General features: G+C 39.3%; 1 protein-coding gene across 13 annotated transcripts in view; it reads right to left on the bottom strand.

The window, feature by feature from the left end:
- The window catches only part of NEK10 (NIMA related kinase 10), a 312,063-nt gene that overhangs the window by 281,097 nt on the left and 12,306 nt on the right, over positions 1-18,660 (bottom strand). For 5 of the 13 annotated variants that reach the window (XM_067005868.1, XM_067005869.1, XM_067005872.1 and 2 more), the window contains 3 exons: positions 16,191-16,314; positions 15,715-15,775; positions 557-687 (listed from right to left, as the gene is read on the bottom strand). In XM_067005868.1, the coding sequence (XP_066861969.1) occupies positions 557-687; positions 15,715-15,775; positions 16,191-16,264 (266 nt within the window). In that variant the 5' untranslated portion in view covers positions 16,265-16,314. Of the gene's footprint in view, positions 1-556; positions 688-7,729; positions 7,816-15,714; positions 15,778-16,190; positions 16,315-18,660 lie in introns of those variants that run through there. The other 8 variants (XM_067005874.1, XM_067005878.1, XM_067005879.1 and 5 more) reach the window with 3 other exon arrangements.

The raw sequence follows: 18,660 nt of genomic DNA, 5'->3' as shown, positions 1-18,660 counted from the left end.
AAAATGGAGAGAACCAGCACCTGGAAGGAGGGTGGCCCACGACAATGTGCAGCTTCTAAGAGGTCTCCATGGCAACAGGAGAGCAAAACAGGGGCTGACACTTTCAATGTTAAAGGGGAGGGTGATGCTTCAACTGAAAGCCTCATGGCCTTGACAACCACAGCCTTCAGCCATCACATCTGCTCACAGCAGGTGCTTCTTTATGCCTCCTCACAGCTGGCAAGATATGCACCGGCCAAAAGCTGAAGACAAAGCTTGTTATCAGCCTCACCAGGTCAACAGCCTGAGCCACTTCCTCATGGAGCAAATGCTAAATGTATGTCAAGAGGGTATCCTGAAACTCTCATGTCACTTTCACCTGCAGCCATTCAGCCTGCTATTCACACAGTACTTATGGGAACAGGTTAAGCACTAACTAAAATTATTAAATTAAGAATCCCCAGGGTAAATTTTAAAATGGGTTTTAAATTTTAGCTCCTGTGACAAACTTAAATAAATATTTGGGCTAATTAGAGGCCCAGGCTGCTGAAGGTAAGGGACATAATGGATTTCTTACCTAAAATTTTCAAGTTCAACGGCTTCTGTGGACTCGGGCCACTGACCTCGAGCTCTGTGTCCACCCGCCCTGATGGCAGGTTCAGACTTCGTCATGCTGCTTCTGGCACTATCGAAGTTAATGGCTGGAAGCTACAGAAATAAAGGCACAGAGGACTTGAGGATGAGAATTTAGCACAGGATAAAGACAGTCACAAAAGCAGAGGGGACAGCGAAGGGAATGAGTATTTCCCCAAGCCAACAATTAACAAGTTAGCTATGTCAAATGTAGGGGTTTTCCAAGATTTAGACATCCTTGACTTAAACATTTACTCTATCTTATGCTGCTTTTTCTTCATAGCTTGTAACACCACCTGAAATCTTACAGTTTTTTATGTATTTTCAGTCTCCTTGGTTATACTGTCAGCTCGACACAAGCAGGAGCTTGCCTATTGCTGTTCAATGTTGTATCCCTAGTACCTTACACAGTCCTGGGGATCCAGACCTGGGGGAGGCCTGGGAATTAGGCGCTCTTGCAGCTTCTTGGGAGAATCCAATGTGCAATCAGAACAGAGAGCTGACAGATACAGCTAGAAACTCTCTGGCCTAGAGTGGAGCCCCAAACTGAGAATGAGTCATCTTCACTCATTCTTCATCTTGACCAGTCACGTACACTGCTTGCCAACTGTTAAGAGTTATAAAGGTAAAGAGATTCTATCACTTTTAATCAGTCTGAATATCCTAATTCCTCAATCATGTTTATAAAATTCATGAAAATATATTTTAGAATTAACCATAAGAAAAGGAAAAATTTACTTACATTAACTAAAACAATTTGAGTATGCCCCCATTTACAATATTAACTGGTAATTATTTACATAGTAAACTGTGATGTTATCAGTATTCAAGTAGTCTCACTTACCAACATTTACCTATAATTGGGATAACCCTGAGAATTGTTTCTTGTACCACCGTAAAGCTGAATAAAGTGCAAACAAATACCCTATCCTTTCCAAAGTACAAATGAGGAATGTTCTATAATTAGCTAAGTTTTTACAAATGAGGTACGGAAAGCATAATATAACAAAATAAACTTTTATTTTCAGTAAATCATTCTGTCCTATATATTATAATTATCAAATAATGCTACAATATGCTGTGCTTGTTGTCCTATTTCATCAAAGCACTTGATAGAAGTCTGCATAAAGACATGGTTTCCTCATCTAAAGAGAACATGCTGGACTTCCCACAAGGCAGTCAGCTGATAGATACATTCTAATAAGGACGTTCTTTAATAGGAAGCAAACCTTTCTTCATCATATGCCACCCATAGTTGAATTCTCAAAATATTAATAATAAATCTTATATCCTGTAAAACTATATTTCTATATCAGTTCAGTGGGCCAATCCACAGCCACCACAAGACAACAGGTCACAGGCACTTGAGGCACAATGTTCAGTGGTTAAGAGAATGAACTCTAGGCCAGATGCCCTGGGTTGAAATCTACTCTTAGACAGCTGCATGATCTTGAAAGTTACTTAATCTCTCTGTACATCAGTTTCCACATCATTACAATGAAAATCATAATAATTCTATGTAGTTCAGAGTTATTATGAAAACTAAATGACTTATAATTTATAAAGCACTTGCTATGTGCCAGGCATAATTCTCAGTGCTTTATACTCTTTTTTTTTTTTTTTTTTTTCTTTTTTGTGGTACGCGGGCCTCTCACTGTTGTGGCCTCTCCCGTCGCGGAGCACAGGCTCCGGACGCGCAGGCCCAGCGGCCACGGCTCACGGGCCCAGCCGCTCCGCGGCATGTGGGATCTTCCCGGACCGGGGCACGAACCCGCGTCCCCTGCATTTGCAGGCGGACACTCAACCACTGCGCCACCAGGGAAGCCCCGCTTTATACTCTTTTTTTTTTTTTTTTTTTTTTTTTTTTTTTTTTTTTTTTTTTTTTTTTTTTTTGTGGTACGCGGGCCTCTCACTGCCGTGGCCTCTCCCTTTGCGGAGCACAGGCTCCGGACGCACAGGCCCAGCGGCCATGGCTCACGGGCCCAGCCGCTCCGCAGCACGCGGGATCCTCCCGGACCGGGGCACGAACCCGCATCCCCTGCATCGGCAGGCGGACTCTCAACCACTGCGCCACCAGGGAAGCCCTTTATACTCTTTTAATCCCCAAAATTATTCTCATTGCACAGATGAATTTGCTAAATAAATGACATTTGACCTACCAAATTAGATGATTAGATGTGATAACCCAAATGATGCTAGGCATGAAGTCACAGCAATGAGCACACTGTCCTGTGTTACTCAGGACGTGGAATGATGCAGCAAACAAGAAATAGGTTTTCCAGGCCCAAGGGCTCTCAAACCCCCTTGCCGTCCCCACAACTGCCAGAATAGTGACTGCCAGAGAGAAGGTAGCCAGCACAGAGAACAAGCCCAGTACACTCCAGGGAGAGGGCAGAAAGCGGCAGCATCTTGTAGCCATTCCCATTGGCAGCAGCACGGGCAGCTGGTGTTGGGAATCCACTCATGCACACTCAGTGGATGAGAAAGACTTGACATCTATAGTTGCAAAGACCAGGAACTTAATAGGAGAATCTTGAAGCAACCAGCCTTCTTCAGATAAAAGTAACATGAGTTTGAAACCCAGTTCAAAGCTTAGAGCCTTTTCTCTTGGCTCTTCAGTCCCTTAGGCTCTTTGTGAATCCTTTATCTACCACATAAGTAGGTCCAGTGAAATCTCACCATCTGGAAGAGCCACAGTCAGGGTATCCAGAGTGGAAGGGCCAGGTGAGCAGCCCCTTACAGACTTCTGTCATGTTAAGCCATTAGTTCTGTTAAGATACACTACATCAGATGGGTTATTTTGGGCAACTCAAAATCTGAATTTTCAGCATCATAAATGTAGCATAACACAAATTCATATAGATAATTGAAAAGTGTGTCCCTTCCTACAAATGACAGACTTATAGACTCTCAGATTTTAAAACTTCCTCAAAAGGCATAGGATTCAGCCACCAATCATCATCACCATCATCACCACCATAATCATCATAATCATTATCATCATCATCATCATCATCATCATCACCATCATGATCATCAGCATCACCATCAACACAGATAGCACTTGTGTGATAGTTACCACATGCCAGGCACTGTTCTAAGTGTTTTGCAGGTTTAAATCTATTTAATCCTCATAACGACCGTATGAGTAAATACCATTTTATGATGAGAGGACTAAGGCACAGAGGGCTAAGTGACTTACGGCCCATAGTTCACAAGGGGCACAGCTGGGATTCAAATCCAGGCAATCACCCTTCCTCTCCAACACTCTCAATCCTCCAACATCTCTGATGTATTGTCAATGATGAGAAACACTATCTTGAGTCAGTCCATTTGCTTTTCAGAGTCCTACTCTTGCCCAAGGTTTCCTTCAGGCTGAGATGAAAATCTGTCCCCTTGTGTTCTTTCCCTGTCTTTCAGCCCAGCGTCATCTCCTTTTACAACGTTAGATTTGACTATAAGTCCACATAAAATAAATAAACAAAAAATCGGGGTGAATAAAAACAACTCCCCAAGTTGTAGGTGCATTAAACTGGTCACCCATCCCAGAAAGCATGCAGTGTAAGCATGCATCCACTCCTGCCCAGAAGCATGCTGCGGACACAGCTGCTGACCACTTTTCAGGGCTCAGCACACACAGCTTCTGGAGATCACCTGCCCCAGCTTCCCTGGTGAAGCCAGTCACTGCCTCCCCAGTGGCATTACTGTGCCAATCTCTCTTACAGCACTTATCACAATCTCATACTACATCTGCACAACACATCAGCCTTTCCCCCTGAATTTGGCCACCCAAAGGGCAGCATCACATCTGTCTCTTTGTGTTCTTAGCACCTCTCACAGATCCAATGGGAATGGGATATCTACTTTACCTACTGTGGAATGGGAAGCTCACTTCATCCCCAGTCTCTTTGCTAAACTGATTCATCCCCAGACAAGTTCATTCGCTCAGCGTGTGTGCTACAGACACATCATTTGCCAGATGTGTGAGACACTGGGTATATAGTGAGCAGGACAGCCACAGCCTCTTCCTTCTCAAAAAGTTTACAGTCCAATGGGGGGGGTCGGGGGTCAACTAGCACTAGAACACACAGTAAAATGAGTGAACAAGGGTTTGTTGTGGTAGAAAGTAAAAGAGAGATAGGGTGGGTCATGGACCAGGATGCCCGGAATATTCCAGAGTATTCCAGGCAGATTTTTACACAGGCTGGAAGGCAGAGAAAAACTACATGTGCTCTAGAAAGTGGCAGGTCCCTGAGCAGCTTGAGTAGCATGAGTGGATAGGAAAGAGACTAGAGATTCAAGTGAAGGACCTTCCTAAAAATTTGATCATGTCACTTCTGCCTGGAAATTTCAACCTTCTCTGTTGCTTATGTGATAGATACAAAATTTGTAGATAGGCCTTCAGACATTGCACAGTTTCTTACAGCTTTATTTATCACTACTTTCAACAGAAATGTCTAGTCACCATTTTGCTTCAGTGCATGTTATTTTCTTTCCTTCAGATATCTTGATTATTTTACTCGCTTCACCCAGACTGCCTTTCCCATCAATTCCACCAGAGGACAGCCCGCCCATTTTCCAAGAACCATGTCCTTTCCTGTGACTTGAGCTAAATATGGCCTCCTCATCCTCCTCAGAATCCACCCAGCCACTGCCCGTGCCTCTCCTACAGGATTCAAGTGTTCACTGGCCGTGGAAACCATAACTGCCATTCCTAGTCCTGGTGTCTCAGAGCACAACAACAGTGCCTTAGACTTTTTCTTTCCACAGCGTCTATCAAGACCTCTTTTATTTCAAGGCAATTAATGGGCCTATAATGAATTATTTTTTAATCTTTCTTTCATCTGTATTTTTCCTAATTGCAAACCAATTTCTCAGTTCCCTATGGTTTTAAATGTAGGAAAAAAATTTAATTCCGGCTCAAGGCAAATTATTTCAAGACTTGTGAAAATCTCTGGTGAAACCTCCAACCAACTTTATGATTTTACTTTGCTTCAACAACCCTGGGACAATTCTTTTTCTTGAAGTATTTGGTTTTACTGGATTATTATTCTTACCCTGCTTACGATGAAGGGGCTCCTCTGCCTCAGTGTGTCTCTGTCCCCACTTCTGTGACAACAGAACTGTCCTCAGAACAGCAGTCTCTAAGGTGGTGAAGCAAGGTACACAGAGACTCACAGAGCAAACAGGATGAGAGCGAAAGTAGAACACGGGAACAGACGCAACAATGAGGAAGGGCTTGGCTCATTAGAGATTCAGATGAAGGACATCCAGTTCTTGTAATTCTCTGCCCAAACCCACAAAGTACACTTCCTTCTGCAACTGCTTAATTGGCCATCTTGGTTCATTTCCAAGTGACAGGTCAGGTCTTTTTAGAATAGAAATTCAGGTGAGTGGACCTTAATCCCCAGGCTTCCCTTTTCAAACTGACTGCTAAAAATCTTAGAGCCTAATGTGTGGCCAACTTGCTTTTTTTTTTTTTTTTTTTTTTTTTTTTGTGGTACGCGGGCCTCTCACTGTTGTGGCCTCTCCCGTTGAGGAGCACAGGCTCCGGACGCGCAGGCTCAGCGGCCGTGGCTCACGGGCCCAGCCACTCCGCGGCATGTGGGATCTTCCCGGACCGGGGCACAAACCCGAGTCCCCTGCATCGGCAGGCGGACTTCTCAACCACTGCGCCACCAGGGAAGCCCCAACTTGCATATTTTGATGGTCATTTCCTCTGGACTCTGAGTCTACTTTGTTCCCAAACCTTGTTTTTCTTTTATGATAATCTGAGTACTTTACATATCTTCATAAGCCACCTTACACTCTTTCTGGAGCAATCAAGATATAAACAAATTCTTGATTTATCCTCTCCAATATCTTTCTTCTCCTATAAATGTCTCTGCATTATTTTACAGAAAGGAGAATAGGGTGTTTAGAATAACATTTATTATTTCAAAATCACAAATGCATGAAAGTCTTATAAACAGAATTAAGAATGAATTTTGTCACCCTCAAGACATTTATATAAATGAGCAGTTATTTTCATTTTTTCCTTAGAACTATGCACTTTCTGAATAATTCAAGCATTACAAACATGCATTTTTAAATATGTGAAATATTTTACAAAAAGATATGCCATGTGAACTTGTCAGACAACAGACTGCAAATTCTAAAATTGGTTAAAGGGGGGAAAACTCTTAAATTTACTTGAAGCCTGCCAGGTGTTAGCAAGGGAGTAGTGTTGAGAGAAGGCACAACAGATCCAGTGAGCGTGGTCTTCAAAGCTGAACAAGCAGAGCCCAGACCCACCAATGGTGTCTCTTTTACACTAGCCAGGTGGTTGTATGTACCCATGAGGTCATCTAATTTTTAAGTTACAATTCAATTTGGTGAAAACTGATCAAGAGCCCACCGAATAGAGGATACAGTGAACCGGAAGCAAAAGTCAAAGTTGGAAACGTATAATCTCTCAGGAAATTAGAAATGTAGACAAGTCTTTCCAAAGCACTGAAAAAAATAATGCTACAATGTTGAAAGAAGGTACTTTGGGAAGAAAGGGATCACTTCTGGAATGGAAGATAAAGGAAAGCTTTTTTATGGAGGTGCTATCATTAGATCTTTGTCCTGATTTTATAGAAAAGATTTTATAGAAAAGAAACTTGGGAGAAGGACAAATTTGAGAAAAAGCAAAAAGTAGAAATATTTGACATTCTGGTTACATCTTAGGATGTACAGTGAGAAAGCATGGAAACTATTGATACAACCAAATCAGTATGCTGAGTCACTGTGCTTCCTTTACTAAGAAAGAGTGAACTTGATGTGTGGCACCTACTCATGACTATCAGTGAGCAGTGGGCCAGGAAGACTGTTTTAGCCATGTGGAGATGGACAAAGAGTAAGTGATGCTGAAATAGACAGGTGAGAAGAAAAGAGTTCCTGGGGTGAGGGTGGGGTTATAGGCTTAAAAACAGAGAAGAAGGAAGAGGAGAAAAATATTTTAAGGCCATGTTTTCTTCAAATCAATGCTTATCCAGCTATTTTTTGAATTAACTTGCCAAGTCATTTAAAAGATATCTCAGTGGTTAGAGGCACACATTGCAAAGATGGAGTATTTGGTTAGATCTGTACCTACCATTAATTGGCTGTATGATCACGAGAAAGCCATTTAACTTCTCTGTGCCTCAACTGGAGGAGAAGTGATGGGGTCGACTTGTGCCCCTGGGAGGAGACACAGAAGAGGAGGATAATATCATGGGTTCAGAGATCTCCTTGAGGAGTGAGGGGTTCGAACCACATATTGGGAACCCCAGACCTGGGGGCTGACACTGGAAAGATGAGTCCCCTTAGCTGATTTGAAAACCAGTGGGACTTACAGGAGGGCTGTAAGAAACCAAGACTCTGCCCATGAAGAGCATTCACATGCTTGCTTACTCATGGGAACAAGGCAGAGGAAGCAGATTGAAACTGCCTGTGGCTCCAGCTGGTTTCCTGCGACCACCCCAGCACACACTCCAGCCCATGCCACATGCCTGCTCTGGCCCCTGTAGATCTAGCACAGTCCCCCACTAGAGTGAAGGCTGCCGTAGTTGAGGAGGGTTCACACTTGGAGGGGGACAGAGCCAGCTTGGACCCAGCACAGCACCCAAACAGAGTGAGGGTGGCCTTTACTGGCTTTCACAGAGGTGGTGGGTCTAGCTTAGACCAAACTTTCAGAGCTTCTGCTCCAGCAACTCGGGCCCCACCCTGCACCTGATAGAACAGTGATGGCCATTAAGTACAGGAGAAGCCCTGGCTCACACCTGGCTCCTACTCTATCCCCTCTGTCTCCAGCCCCACCTCCAACCATAGTGAGAGCTGCCAGCACACTCTGGGGGAAGACATGACCTTGGGCTCATGTCAGATCCAGCTCTCCCACCAAAGCCACTGGGCACACACAGACTGCATAGGTATGCTCCCACACAAGGACATGCCTTCAAGACCAGATTAGGTAGCTGTTTCACATAATTTCACAGAGACAGAGAAAGTTAAGCAAAATAAGAAGACAGAGGAATTTGTTCCAAATGAAAGAAGAAGAAGAAAAAAACCTGAAAAAAAAACAACTAATGAAACAGAGATAAATAATTTTTACCAGGTAAAGAGTTCAAGCAGTATTAATGAGAATGCTAACTGAACGTGGGAAAAGAATAGATGAACACAGTGAGTATTTTAACAAAAATACTAGAAAATATAAAACAGAACCAGTCAGAGCTGAAGACTACAATATCTGAAATGAAAAACACAATACAAGTAATAAATTGCAGACTAGACAATACACAAGAATGTATAAGTGATCTGGAAGATAGAATAATAGAAATCACCCAATCAGAACAGCAAAAAGAAAAGCAAATTTAAAAAGTGACAGTTGAATAAGGGACCTCTAGGACAAACATCAAGCATACTAACATCCGCATTATAGAGATCCCAGAAGGAGAAGAGCGAGAGAAAGGGGTCAAAAATGTATTTGATAAAATTATGGCTGAAAACTTCCCAAACCTTTAGAAAGAACAGATATTCAGGTATGAGAAGCACAGAGGGTCCCAAACAAGATGAGCCCAAAGAGACCCACACCAAGACATTTCATAATTAAAATAGCAAAATTTCAAGAGAAAGAAAGAATTCAAAAGGCAGCAAGAGAAAAATACAGTCACATACAAGGGAACTCCCATAAGACTATCAGCTGATTTTTCTGCAGAAACTTTGCAGGCCAGGAGGGAGTGGCAGATATATTTAAAGAGCTGAAAGTAGAAAAATCTAAAACCTAGGATACTCTACCCAGCATGGTTATTATTCATGATTGAAGGAGAGATAAAGAGCTTTTCAGACAAGCAAAAATTAACAGAGTTCATTAGTACTAAAATGACCCTACAAGAAGTATTAAAGTGTCTTCTTTAAGTGGCAAAGAAAAGGCTACAATAAGAAGTAAGAATTTAGTGGAAAGAAAAAAAATTCTACTAGTAAAGTCAAATATATAGTATAGGCTGTGGATCAACCACTTAAATAAGCTAGTAGAAAGATTTGAAAAAAAGTTGTATAATCAACTATAACTACACAAACTGTTAAGGGATAAACATGAAGATGACATCAAAAAGACATAACATGGGGGAGGGGAGTAAAAATGTAGATCTTTTAGAATGTGTTTGAACTTAAATAATTATCAGTTTAAAACAAGTAGATATAGTTATAAGTCAACATATATATAAACCCCATGGTAACCACAAATCAAAAACTTACAATAGGTACACAAAAACAAGAGAGAAAGTAACACAAATATACTACTAAAGAAAATCATCAAACCGTAAGGAAAGAAACAAAAAGAACAACAGAGAAGAACTACCAAAATAACCAGCAAACAATGAACAAAATGGCAATAAGTACACACCTATCAATAATCACTTTAAAAGTCAATGGACTAAGTGCCACAACCAAAAGACATATGTGGCTGACAGGATAAAAAAACAAGACCCATCTATATGCTGCTTAGTGAAGAAATGCACTTCAGAGCTACAGACACCAACAGACTGAAAGTGAAGGGATGGAAAAAATATTTCATGCAAATGGAAATGACAAGAAAGCTGGTGTAGCAACACTCATATCAGACAGAGTAGACTTTAAAACAAAGTCTATAACAAAAGACAAAGAAGAGCATTATGATAAAGGGATCAATACAAGAAATGGATAAAAATTCATTAACACATACACACCTATTATAGATGCACATAAATATATAAAGCAAATACTAAAAGACATAAAAGGAGAAGTTAACAATGATACAGTAACAGTAAGGGACTGTATTACTGTACAGTGGGGACTTTAACACCACACTTACATCAATGGACAGATCATCCAGAGAGAAAATCAATAAGGAAACAGTGGTTTTAATCACACATTAGATCAGTTGGACTTAATAGATATACACAGGACATTTCATCCCAAAACAGTAGAATATATGTTATTTTCAACTACTCATGGGACATTCTCCAGGATAGATCACATGCTAAGCCACAAAACAAGTCTCAACGAATTTAAGAGGATAGAAATTATATCAAGCATTTTTTCAAACCACAGTGGTTTGAAACTAGATATCAATTACAGGAAGAAAAATAGAAAAACAAACACTGGAGAGTAAATAACATGTTACTAAAAAAATCAATGGATCACTAAAAAAAAAATCAGAGGAAATTACCTTGAGACAAATGAAAATGAAAACACAATTTTCCAAAATCTATACAGGATGCAGCAAAAGAAGTTTGAAGAGGGAAGTTTATAGTGATACAGGCCTATCTCAAGAAACAAGAAAAACTCAGATAAACTACCTAACCTTTCATCTATAAGAATTAGAAAAAGAAGAAGAAACAAGGCCCAAAGTCAGCAGAAGGAAGGAAATAATAAAGATCAGAGAGAAAATAAATAAAATAGTAACCAAAGAACAATAGAAAACATCAATGAATCCAATGCTGGTTTTTTTTGAAAAGATAAAATTGATAAGCCTTTAGCCAGACTCATCAAGAAAGAAAGAGAGAGGATTCAAATAAATAAAATAAGAAGTGAAAGAGGAGAAATAACAGCCAATATCAAAGAGATACAAAAAAACTAAAGAAAATACTTCAGTTATACACAAACAAATTGGAAAACCTAGAAGAAATGGATATATTTCTAGAAATGTACAATCTTCCAAGATCGAATGAGGAGGAAATTGACAACCTGAACATACAGATCACTAGTAGTGAAATTGAATTAGTAGTTTAAACAATTCTCTGCCAACAAAAGTACAGGACCAAACAGGTTCATGAGGGAATTCTACCAAACTTTCAAAGAAGAGCTAATGCCTATCCTTTTCAATCTACTACCAAAGATTGAAGAGGAGGGAACACTCTCAAATTCATTCTACAAGGCCATGATTATTCTGATACCAAAACCAGACAGAAACACTACAAAAAAAGAAACTTACAGGCCAATATTTCTGATGAACATAAATGCAAAAATTCTCAACAAAACACTAGCAAACCAAATTCAATAATAAAAGGGTCATACACCATGATCAACTGGGATTTATTCCAGGGTCACAAGGATATCTGCAAATCAACTAATGTGATACACCCCATTAACAAAAGGAAGGATAAAAATCACATGATCACCTCAATAGACTCAGAAAAAGCATCTGACAAAATTCAACATCCATTCATGATAAAAACTCTCATCAAAGTTGGTATAGGGAACATATCTCAACATAATAAAGATCATATATGACAAACCCACACCTAACATCATACTCAAGGGTGAAAAGCTGAAAACTTTTCCTCTAAAATCACAAACAAGACAAAGATGTCCACTCTCCTCACAGGCATTTAACACAGTATTAGAAGTTCTAGCCACAGCAATCAAATAAGAAAAAGAAATAAAAGGCATCCCAATTGGAAGGGAAGAAGTAAAACTGTCAGTAGTTGCAGATAACATGATACTATATATATAAAACCCTATAGTCTCCAACCAAAAACTATTAGAACTAATAAATTGATTCAGTGAAGTTGCAAGATACAAGATTAATATACAAAAAGTGTTGCTTTTCCATATGCTAATAATGAACAATCAGAAAGAGAAAGCAAGAAAACAATCCCATTTATAACTGCATCCAAAAGAATAAAATACATAGAAATAAACTTAACTGAGGAGATAAAAGACTTATACTCTAAAAACTATATGACATTGACATGGGGAGGGGGAAGGGTAAGCTGGGACAAAGTGAGAGAGTGGCATGGACATATATACACTACCAAACGTAAAATAGATAGCTGGTGGGAAGCAGCCACATAGCACAGGGAGATCAGCTCAGTGCTTTGTGACCACCTGGAGGGGTAGGATGGGGAGGGTGGGAGGGGGGGAGATGCGGGAGGGGGGAGATGTGGGGACATATGTAGGTGTATGGATGATTCACTTTGTTATGGAGCAGAGACTGACACACCATTGTAAAGCAATTATACTCTAATAAAGATGCTAAAAAAAAACCTATATGACACTGATGAAGGAAATTGAAGACAACACAAAGAAATGAAAAGATATTCTGTGTTTGTGGATTGTAAGAATTAATATCATTTAAATGTCCATACTACCCAAGCAATCTACAGAGTTAGTGGAATCCCTATCAAAACACTTATGATATTTTTCACAGAACTAGAACAAATAATCCTAAAATTTGTATGGAACCACAAAAGACCCTGGATAGCCAAAGCAATCTTGAGAAAAAAGAACAAAACTGGAGGGTTCAAACTCTTTGACTTCAAACTGTACTACAAAGCTACAAGTGATCAAAACAGTATGGTATTGGCACCAAAAAAGACATATAGATCAAGAGCCCAGAAAAGAACCCACAAACTTACGGTCAATTAATCTATGACAAAGGAGGCAAGAATATACAATGGGGAAAAGACAGTCTCTTCAATAAGTGGTGCTGAGAAAACTGAACAGGTATATGTAAAAGAATGAAATTAAAACATTTTCTCACACTATATACAAAAACAAGCTCAAAATGGATCAAAGACCCAAATGTAAGACTGGAAACCATAAAACTCCTAGAAGAAAACACTCCTTGACATAACCTATAGCAATATTTTTTTTTGGTTCTGTCTCCTAAAGCAAAGGAAACAAAAGCAAAACTAAACAAATGGGATATAACTAAACTTAAAAGCTTTTGCATAGCAAAGAAACCATCAACATAATGAAAAGACAACCTACTGAATGGGAGAAAATATTCACAAATGATGATGACCAGTAAGGGGTTAATATCTAAAATATATAAATAGGGCTTCCCTAGTGGTGCAGTGGTTGAGAGTCCACCTGCCGATGCAGGGGACACGGGTTTGTGCCACGGTCTGGGAAGATCCCACATGCCGTGGAGTGGCTAGGCCCGTGAGCCATGGCCACTGAGCCTGTGCGTCCAGAACCTGTGCTCCGCAACGGGAGAGGCCACAACAGTGAGAGGCCTGCATGCCGCAAAAAAATAAAAATAAATTAAAAAAATAAAGTAAAAAATAAATTTAAAAAAATATATAAATAGCTAATACAACTCAATATCAAAAAAACAAACAATCTGATTAAAAAATGGGCAGAAGGACTTCCCTGCTGGCGCAGTGGTTGAGAGTCCACCTGCCGATGCAGGGGACACGGGTTCATGCCCCGGTCCGGGAAGATCCCACGTGCCGCGGAGCTGCTGAGCCCGTGAACCATGGCCGCTGAGCCTGCACGTCCAGAGCCTGTGCTCAGCAACAGGAGAGGCCACAACAGTGAGAGGCCCGTGTACCTCAAAAAAAGAAAAAAAAAAAAAAATGGGCAGAAGACCTGAATAGACATTTTGCAAAGAAGACATACAGATGGACAACAGGGACATGAAAAGATGCTCAACCTTGTTAATCTTCAGGGAAATGCAAATCAAAACCACAATGAGATATCACCTCACACCCATCAGAATGGCTCTCATCACAAAGACAACAAATAACAAATGTTGGCATGGATGTGGAGAAAAGGGAACACTGCTGGTGGGAATGTAAACTGGTGCAGCCAGTATGGAAAACAGTATGGAGGTTCCTCAAAAAACTAAAGATAGAACTACCATATGATCCAGTAATTCCACTCCTGGGTATATATCCAGGGAAAACAAAAACAGTAATTTGAAAAGTTATGTGCACCCTAATGTTCATAGCAGTATTATTTATAATAGCCATAATATGGAAGCAACCTAAGTGCCCATCAACAGATTTATGTAGATGATATACATATCACACGTATATATCACACAAACACACCCCCAATGGAATTCACTCAGTCATAAAATAGAATGAAATATTGCCATTTGCAACAATATGGTTGGACCTAGAAATTATTAACCTTAGTGAAATAAATCAGAGAAAGACAAATCCTGTATGTTATCACTTATATGTGGAATCTAAAAAATAAACAAACGAATATGTATAACAAAACAGAAACAGACTCATAGAGAATAAACTAGTGGTTACTAGAGGGGAAAGGGAAGTGAGGAGGGGTGATACAGGGGTAGGGGATTAAGAGGTACAAACTACTATGTATAAAATAAATAAGCTACAAGGATATATTGTACAGCACAGGGAACATAGCCAATATTTTACAATAACTATAAATTGAGTATAATCTTTAAAAGATTGAATCATTATGTTGTACCACTGAAACTAATATAATATTGTAAAACAACTATACTTCAATTAAAAAATTTTTGTAAATGCTGTAGTTCTCTGGTAAGTTTAGTGGATATAACAAAAGCCAGTAGGGCTGTATTACCACATGAGCTCATGAACAAATTTACTTAACAAGTATACCACAGTTGACTTTGGAGTCTGGCTCCCGGGGTTCAAATCCCATCCCTGCCTTTACTAATTGACTGTGCTAAATAAGCTGTCTTCATTATTATTAGCATTTCTGTGTTATTCCCTAAACCTCCATGGATAGCCTCTAATCTCTTGACTCTCTAAAGTCTTACAGAAGCTAAACCAAAAAGAACATTTAGAGATAAATTCAAGCAGCAGTACCATTCTTTCTCTGTCTATTAAAAAAATAAAAATGCTATTGTAAAAATAGCCAAAACTCACTCCTTCCTTTCCCCTGTTTTTGGTGAGATATAATTTGCAGCAAGCATCAAAAGTGGTGCTATAGCAAGTGGGCAGCCTGAGAAGTGGGGAATGGGAGACGAAGGGAAAGGTGATGAACAGTGTTTTGGAGAAATCAACTTCCTAGAGCTCTGCAGTGTCAAACATTGGGCATTCAAAAGAAGAGAGCTCTGTTTCTATGCTGAAATGCTTTTGCTGATTAGGACACATGGCACTGAATAGAGGATAAAGCGGGCCCCAGGCATGAGAGCAAAAGAATGAAAAGGCTGTGGATAAAGAGTCTTGCATCCTGAACCTGAGCCAGGTATGAAAGAAACAGCTAGAAGAAAGACAAAACATACGAAAGAACAAAGAAAAATAGACTTATCGTTCATATGATGTTAAATGGATCCCTTTGGAAACATGTAGTATCTGTCGTTAATGGACGCACATTCTTTGAAAACACTACCTGTTGTTTGCTTGACTGAACGTTCAAAAGGCACAGAAGTCTTTTAAGATCTGAATAGTCCCTAGGAGAAAGAATAACACAAGGTGATATGCGGATATGTGTATACATATAGCTGATTCACTTTGTTATACAGCAGAAACTAACATGACATTGTAAAGCAATTATACTCCAATAAAGATGTTTAAAAAAAAAAAAAAGAATAACACAATGTCAACCAACAGAAGACTCCAGGTGAACTAGTCATGTTACCCACTAGTAACATGGAGCACTGCCACTAGGAGGCCTGCTTTTATAGACTGAAACATACACATGGTAAACGTTTCTGTAGAACTCTAGAAATGCACAAAAATTTCAGTAAACACTGTACCCCAGAGCAGCAGTTGTCAAGGATGTACTCTATTTCTCAAAAAGCCATTAAATCTGGTTGCTGGCCACTGCCTGAGTTAATAATTAGCAAAAACTCAGAAGGGAGTTACCTGGTGATGATTCCTTGTTGTTTTTTATCGGTTGATTTTTCTGTGGTCTTCACTTTTTTGTCTTGATCAGGCATTGTAAAACATCAATGCCCCAGAATTAACATCACATTCCTTTCAAAGTAAACTAGAAGGAAAAACTTTAGTTGCGTTATGTGCTCCAAAATATTCTCAATTAATGAAGGCAAAATTCACTTATAACATTTATTTAAATATGCACAAACTTTTATTTGTAATACAGTAATATAAATGCTAATATGAATAACATTTACTATTTATCATTCAAAGGCCTTTGGATACATTTAGGGCATAGCTTATAATTATAGTAGTACCTTAGCCTATATTGTCTGAGTCATTCTTGATTTCAAATATTCTGACCCATTACCCCCAAAAATATTGTTCTGCTTGTCAGGAAAAGTGCCCCGATTTGGGGTTTCCAAAATATACATAAGCAAATACCTGAAGTCCAACTGACACTTTTATGCCATCTTACTTGTCTTTCTCAGCAAGTTTCCTTAACAGTAGAGTATGCTGCTACTTCAGGGAGTTCCTCTCTCATCATGGGTCATGCCCCTAAAAATCCCAGAGAAAGCTCCACCCACTTGCAAATAAGCATTACAGTGTCAAGGGCAACACACAAAATGTCCTTGGGCTTCCAGAATTCCTAAAGTTTTCGAGCTGAATCCCCATGTGGGTCAACTCTAGTCATAATCTCTTCTGCAAGAATTGGGTCAGTCTTGCACAGCCCCTGAACTCACTCAAACATCCTGTTAAAAATAAGACAATGGACACAATCAAAATGGAGTTGTTTATGCTAATCTCTGGGTCACCAAACTTAACTTAATTACAGTTTCGTCTCTCCCAGAAATGGAAACTTAAACTAGCCAATCAGGAATCTCCTGATCAGCACTAGTTAGGTAAGCTGCCTGATAAAACCCTCTATCCTCTTTAGGAAAAGTAATCTTGCAATAACCAATCCGTTTCTTGACTAACTCCTAATGAGGAATAACTTCCTTGTTCCTGCCCTCTTCTGCCTATAAAAGTTTTTCATTTGTACAATTCCTCAGAGCTCCTTTCTATCTGCTAGATTGAATGCTGCCCATTCATCACTCACTGAATAAAGCCAATAAGATCTTTAAAATGTACTCAATTGAATTTTGTTTTTTAACAATCCAGACAGTGAGGCTGCCAGCCTGGGAACACAACCCAATAGGCATCTCACTCTTCGGAATTAGGCTTTGTAGTCATTATGGTTGGTCACCCTTCCTAGGATAAATTTTAATACTATTTCCTACTCCTACTCCAAAGGTTATTATGAGTTCACCAATGGAGAACAATGTCTTTGTTTACCCTTTTTCCTTAATCAATTTTTGACTAAATTGTTTTACCTTCCAGAATAGAAACAAAAAGAAAGTTGAAGATACTCATACTTTCAATTACATAGAAAATACAAAATTAAATGTACTATTGGTTTAATTCTTGATTGGATGTAAAATTTTCCAGTTGTGCTTCAATGCTACTGCTTGACTTCAGAGTGTTTTTCAGGCATGAAGAATCATGCATTATTGTCCTATAATTGCATGCCTCAATGTATTATGAAATTGATGGTCAAAATCCAAGTGTTTCAGAGGTATTTAGAGGCAAAAGGAATGTGCCAATGGGTGTTTTACTGCAACAGAATCTAGTGAAATTTAATTTTGTGAAATGAACAAACACAGTTTATCTAATGATTTAAAAATTATTTTCCCAATATTGTTGTCATACTTGTGACAAATAGTTGAGCTGGAACTAAGAGCTGAAAACAAAGGCTCTCATCACAGATGCACACCAAGAAAAGCACAATATTAATATTTTAGGATTGTGCCCAGGACCTAGCACCATGGATTCATTCCTTCAACAAATATTTATTGAATGCTTACTATGTCCAATCTCAGACTGAAAACTACTAAAGATAAAAGAGGCTATCCCAGATATAGGATTCTACTACAAGCAAAGAAAAACCCACTTAGAAACTTTAAACTATGTTTTGTGAGATATTCAGATAGAGAGATGATTTAGCATCTGTTTAAAAGAAAGAAAGAAAAAAGGAAGGAACAAAGGGAGGAGTAGGGAGGAAAAGAGGAAGAATGGATGATCTGTACATAATTTTTCAAAAGCAAGAGATCCAAGTGCTTTTCATATATAGATATTAAAATGTCCCAAAAGTTCTAAAATAAATGGAAATCCAGTCAAAATAATATAATCTAACTTTACTTTTCCCTGAAGGACAGAGGGAAAATTCCACATAGACACACTGGCCTGTCAGCTTCAAATTCTGCTCAAACCATAGCTCCAGACCATTTTAGAAACAGGGACGTGAAAGTCACAGTGATTAGTACATGAAAATGTGTGAAAAAGCTCACAGGCTTCTGATGCTAGATGATATCTCCCACAATCAAACCCTGCTAAACACTCTGTCTTATTCCCTTGTTTA

The sequence above is a fragment of the Kogia breviceps genome, chromosome 10 (genome assembly GCF_026419965.1).
Source record: "Kogia breviceps isolate mKogBre1 chromosome 10, mKogBre1 haplotype 1, whole genome shotgun sequence".
NCBI lineage: Eukaryota > Metazoa > Chordata > Mammalia > Artiodactyla > Physeteridae > Kogia > Kogia breviceps.
Note: the sequence above shows the minus strand (reverse complement) of the source record. Positions and strands in the feature narration are given on the sequence as shown.